This window comes from Nycticebus coucang, chromosome 20 (assembly GCF_027406575.1).
Source record: "Nycticebus coucang isolate mNycCou1 chromosome 20, mNycCou1.pri, whole genome shotgun sequence".
NCBI classification, from domain to species: Eukaryota; Metazoa; Chordata; class Mammalia; order Primates; family Lorisidae; genus Nycticebus; species Nycticebus coucang.
Genome location: NC_069799.1, coordinates 53,374,520 through 53,380,519, shown reverse-complemented (window position 1 = coordinate 53,380,519; position 6,000 = coordinate 53,374,520). Strand labels below are relative to the sequence as shown.

The 6,000-nt window shown below is 38.5% G+C and overlaps 1 protein-coding gene across 1 annotated transcript in view; it reads right to left on the bottom strand.

Moving 5' to 3' along the window:
- Nucleotides 1–433: 433 nt before the first annotated feature.
- The window catches only part of NEBL (nebulette), a 177,916-nt gene continuing 172,349 nt past the window's right edge, over nucleotides 434–6,000 (bottom strand). Inside the window, exons 30-31 of the mRNA XM_053572933.1 lie at nucleotides 4,595–4,701; nucleotides 434–3,167 (exon numbers count right to left, since the gene is read on the bottom strand). Of these exons, the coding sequence (XP_053428908.1) occupies nucleotides 2,991–3,167; nucleotides 4,595–4,701 (284 nt within the window). The 3' untranslated portion in view covers nucleotides 434–2,990. The remainder of the gene's footprint in view (nucleotides 3,168–4,594; nucleotides 4,702–6,000) is intronic.

Here is a 6,000-nt window from a genome sequence, read left to right as displayed (position 1 = left end):
AAATAGATTTCTAGAAGAACAAGAACTATTAGACAAACACGTCCTACAAAAGCTTACAACCAAATTCATATATTCTGCCATTTCGCTTTACTCAAGAGAGAGATGATCCACGTCCAGTTTTGCTGTCAAAACTTTTAAAAGTGTTACCAAACTGCTCCTGGCGCTTTGGTTGGGCTCGATTGAGGACACATCAAAATCGAGAAAAGCAGGTGCGTGTTCTCTGCGCTTGGGCATTTACACAGTCATCTTTCGTTTGATTTTTAAGACTTGTTTTTAAACTTTTCTTTAGCTGTGAGCATTACCTGTCACCAAATGCAAAGTGGGAAAAAGGCATGTAGAAAGTGGAAAAGTTGTTCAAAACTGTAATATTTTAACTGATGCTATAAAAGGACAGCACTTTGGTATTATATATGTCTTCAGATATTTCTGCTCCAGGAATGATTGCCAACACTATCAAATTATGACCCCCAAAACATGTGGTGACTTGTTCTGCCTTGGTCTTCACTGCAAAATAACTACCCTCTAATTAAATGCTGAGCAGATCTTAATTCCTAAAGGTTTGAAGCAGAAACATCTTGCTATGCCAACATAAGTGAAGCATAGAATTTTTGGAAATTTAGTACCCAAATATGTACTGACTTTTATATTTGATGAGCCTGATTTGGAAATCAGTGAAGGAGTAAAACAAGAAATACCAAGCTGCTACTTTATGGTAACTTCTCCAATTCCAAATACTATTACAAGTCAGTTTTCTTTGCACTTCTCACAAATGTGCTGTTGAATAAGAAATTATACTGGTCCAACATTTACTTGGAAAAATTAATCAACAACTGCTCTTCCTTGTAATCACAAAAAGTAGCCTGCCTGGGTGATATATAATTACATATTTAATATAAGAAAATTGAGCAAGTGTATTTCATCCAGTTTAAATACACAGATTTTTGCAAAAATATTATACGTTTGTCTAGGTTTCTATACAAGACAGTGAAACAGAGATGAGGTTAATCAATTTATTGTAACTAGCCATTTCAATGAGAGAAAAATCAGTCAAGCTGGTTATTTGGTAATCTGTAAAGCCCTCTCAAAAAAAAAAATCTCAGGTTGTGTGGTTGAATTTTTCTCTTTGCCATTTAATGTCAGTGTCACATAGATACAGCTTTAGTGTAATAAAGCTTATTTGCTCCTTTAGCCTAATAAATAAAACTACAGAGTCTCAATTGTAGAGAGTGCCAAATTCTCAAAAGTGCGTGCCAACTTTTCAAAGGTGTAAATGAATCAGTGATGGCCTTTGGACAAGTAAACATTTCAAGAAAAGATGTCTGACAGGATGTTGCTAATTTCTTTGACCATACCATCCAAGGTGGATATCCCCAAGATGCACGCATGTTAATACACTTTTGTAACTTTGCTTTTTCAGTTTATCCCAACTATAAAGTCAGACCCTGTATGAATGCTACCCTGTTGCAGGTCACAATAAAGGATCAGAAAAATACAGAATTGTCTTTGGGCCACAATGTCTTGATGACCTTGACTTCAAGCTCCGGGTGAAATTTTGAGCCCTACCAGCAAATTCTAAGCCACTTGTGGCTGTGACTCTAGCATAAGCCTGCAAAGTCACTCCTTTGAAAATCAAAACATGACGGTTTCTTTCTTAGTGAACAGCCTGTTGGTCCTGTACTAAAAATCTCTCATACATTCGTATCTTGCTGCCTAGAGGTGATTTAGAAAAATAAAAGTCAGAAAGTGGAAGGGAAGTCTTTTGATTAACCAGGGTCTGGGGTTAGATTTCCATTCCAGAATCTGAACACCATCTGCCAAAATAAGACACCAGACCATCCCTATGTGGAGTCGGTAGCTTTCCTTTGTTGAGATTTCCCCTCTACCCTTAATACACTCCATAGTCCATTCTCTCACCGGCTCCTGTAAATTTTCTTTATGTTGAAATCAATGGTGGCATTACATTAATGAAAGCTGTTCAGTAAACACCTAAATCACTTATTGACTAGAGTATATGTGTATATCCTAAGGTGTAAATCCTTCAAAACTAGAGTGCAATGCAGCAGGAAAATCTCAAGCAGATTTTCAAAATAGATGTTTCTGATGAGCTGGCCGCTAGATGAAAGGGCTTTTAGGGACATCACCCTTTTTGCTTTAATAACAGGAGTGGGCAGTGCAGCTGCCTATGTTACAGAAGCCTAAAAATACACGACATGCAGCAGGGTAAAGGCTACTAGGGAAATTATATAGATGACATTAACATTTGCCTTCTGCAGAGTAGCAGTGAAGATATTTGGTCCTGACAATCTATGGAAATGAGCATCTACTTGGATTCATAGAATGTAAATCAATGGAGAGTAGGAGAGGCCTTGGTACAAATGAGAAATAAATAGACCCCAATTGGCCTGAGGAACAAGAAAGTTTCTCTGTTTGGCAGAAGTTTCTAGATCCCTAGGGCCACCAGTCAATATAATTTTAACCAGACTGTCATTCTGCCATTGCTTATGTTTATTATGTTGGGCAATTTTCACTTGCGTTGGAAATTTTCTCATGACTGAAAAGACTAAACAGGTTTTAAATCATTGGCTGTGTTACTGAGTTAAGAGAATTGGTTTCTGGTGATTCCAAAGTTGACAAATAGGTAATTTCATATACGCGTTACATGTAAAGGACAATCAACGTCTCTATTAAAGTCTACAAAAATACATTTTCCCAGAAGGGTTCAATTGCCAATCAAAGGAAACCACAAACACAATTAGCAGCACCAGGTCTCCAGACGTTAATGATTTTTGTTTACAGGAATTACTGAAAATGCTGCTGTTTTCAGCCCAGAAGTCATTCCCTCTTCCTGGTGCACCTGTGTGTCTAATTGTCAAAGTAAGGATACATTATTGTAAAATAACTGCCAAGTTGTCTTAAAAGTATTGTCTATCTTTTAAAAAGATTCAGTGTAGAATACATCAGAATAAAGCTCAAAGGGCAAGGAGAAGTAATTAATTAACAAACTCAATGTAATTGGCTGGGAGCATCCCCGTCCTCCCAGTTCTCTGCACCGTGCCGTACATCCAGCCGTCGTCGATGGGCTGCACGTTGACGATGTAGTCGCCATCTCTGAACGAGACCTCGTCTTCATCCTGGGCACTGTAATCGTACATGGCTCGGTAGGTCCTCTGAGAAAGGAAGACGGCAGGATATGATGAATACCAAGATGGTCACAGCCACAAATTCCAACCACAGCAAAGCAACGCACACGTCAGTAACTATTAGGAATGTTCTCAAGTGCATCTATTTCTGGAAATCTTTCAACCCCAACCTACTATGCACTTGGGTTGAGTTCAAGTTTACTTGTCTAGCAAAAGAGGGGGAAGGGAAAAGAAGGGGGATATAGCCAGCCAATCAAATAAGGAGGTTTTGAAATGGGAAAAGCCAACTCCTCCCAGATTCGAATCATCCAGAAACCTTAGATTAGGTGGGTCCTCCCTGACTGCACGTATTTCAGAAAACAAAATCTACCATGGTAGCACACAGGGCCATGTCTCCCCAGGCAGTCAACTTTTCTTAAATAAATACGAAGCATTTTTCTTCTCTTTAAAAATATGTAAAATAAAAGAAAAAAATCTTGATACACTCACTTTATAGGTTTTTGTACTGTTGCAAGAGAAATCTAGCATATGAGTGTTATGAATGTTGAGGTACATATAACTAATAACATAACTCTAGTCTAATGAGGAAAAGTTAAATAGTTTTCTTATATAGTAGAACCTCCATGATTGATCACCTGCTTACACTGACCACCTCCTTAAAGGGACGCAATTTTCATAGACTGGACATGTACGTATCAGAACAGCCGGCCTAGTTCCTTATGTTGAATCACTCCGTATGTTGACCAGTTTGTTACTGCCCCTTGGGTGGTCAACTTACCCAGGTTCGACTATATTTGTTTTATTTAAGGCTAAGCATTTCACTAATATTAATATCAGATAATCCCAAAGGCAGCGAATTTATAGACTGAGGAAATTTGCTGGGACTCAAAAAACTTCAGAACAATGGAAGTTACCTGACAGCTTAGAAGAGCTCAGGCAAAGGACCTCAGAGAAGTAATTTCAGCATCAGAAGGCACATGTAGCTGGATGAGCTCTAACATTGCCTTCAAATTTGACACTGAATGAATGAACCAGCACTTCAAGGTTCCAAACAGGGCAACTTGAAGACATACTTGACTTTTGTGGGCATTTTGACGAATATCAAGATTAACTTGTTAAAATGACCCTCAAAATATCTGTGCTGTTTAGGCTTGAATAAAAATCTTAATGGGCTAATACCCCTCTCATGAAGTAACAACTGGGATATTGTACTGGGTTTCTGCTTTATAGAACTCTTATTCATGCCTGCCTTTCTCACCAGTGTGCCTCTGTAAGTTGTTTGCTTCCTTCAAAAGAGCTGCGTAAGTGGCAAAATGTCTCCATTTATCTTTACATAAAAATGTCCAGTATTCTAACCCTAACCCTATTCAAGTCAACTCTAATCCACGTGCACTGGTATGTCCGAGGGGAACTGGGAAGACCAGAGAGGGAGGAACACTTCCGTCGACACTTACTAGACTCGGTGAATGCTGCAGTGACCGTGTGGAGGACACGCTGGTCTGGTGCATGTACCCATAGCCTTGCGGGTGGCTTTGCTGATAGGCTCCAGGAAGCACGGGTGCTGCACAGTAAACACACATACACAAAGATCCCTTAAAGTCAGCCTCAAATTACGCCCCTCCCCCCCCACAGCCCTGAAGGTGACTTCATGCTCTGCTACAAGCTTCTGAAACAAAATGCCATTCTAAGCGTCAAGTGAAATTTGGGTAGCAGGGTGACAAGCAACCTCCAGACGAGTTTAAATCTCAGTAATGAAGGGTGTATATAGAAAATCAATTCAGCATGCAGTTAAAATACAGTGTGAATAGTTTTATTACTACATTACACATGCTATGTTAAAGTCACAAACACAAAATATAAATTCCCCATGACCCCTTAGCAAAGTCACGTTTTTCATTTGATCATGGGATCCTTCTAGGCATTTTCTAAAATAAAAATAAGAATTTTTAAAAACTCGAATTGGATTACCAAACCAGTGACAGAGCATAAGTGTTTTCATAGGGTTCTTCTCATAGAATGGACACTTGCAATATTTGAAAACATACAGCTCAATGTGACCTTTGCAGAGATAGTAAATATAACATGTTTCGCAATATATTTTTTAATCAGCAGTTAATAAAAAGTCTATACCCCTTAATAAATTTTTATTTAGAATATATGAATTTGTCATTTTATTTTGGCTATATGTCAAGACTTAGTAAGTCGCCTAAATCTGTTACAAAAGCCTGAGATACCAAACCACTTGAATTTTATAAACATTATCCTTCCCCATTAACAAACAGTATTGAAACAGTATTTACACAGTTTATACTGTCCTCACCATTGATGATGACATTCAAAAGGCACAGCTCCTGTTTAGAACTTTGGTCTGGGCCGGGGCTTCCAGAGTAACAACTCTCAAAGCACAGCTGACCAACGCAAAATTGGACACATGGGATCACGTCAAGCTAAAAGGCTTCTGCACAGCAAAGGAAGCAATCAACAAAGTAAAGAAACGATCCACAGAATGGGAGAAAATATTTGCAAACTACCCATCTGACAAGAGATTAGTAACGAGAATGAAAGAGGAAAAAAAATTGAATAATCTAATTAAAAGGGGGGGGGGGGCAAAGGACCTAAGTAGACATTTCTCAAAAGAAGACATAAAAATATCAATGGGAAAAACCAAATAATCCAATTTAAAAAGGGGCAAAGAATCTGAGTAGATGTTTCTCAAAAGAAGACATATAAACGGCCAACAGGGATAGAAAACAATCCTTCCCTCACCAGACATCAGAAAAACACAAATCAAAACTACAACGAGATGTCACCTTACCTCTGTGAAAGTGGCTTGTCTCAAAAAGATAGGTAATGACAAATG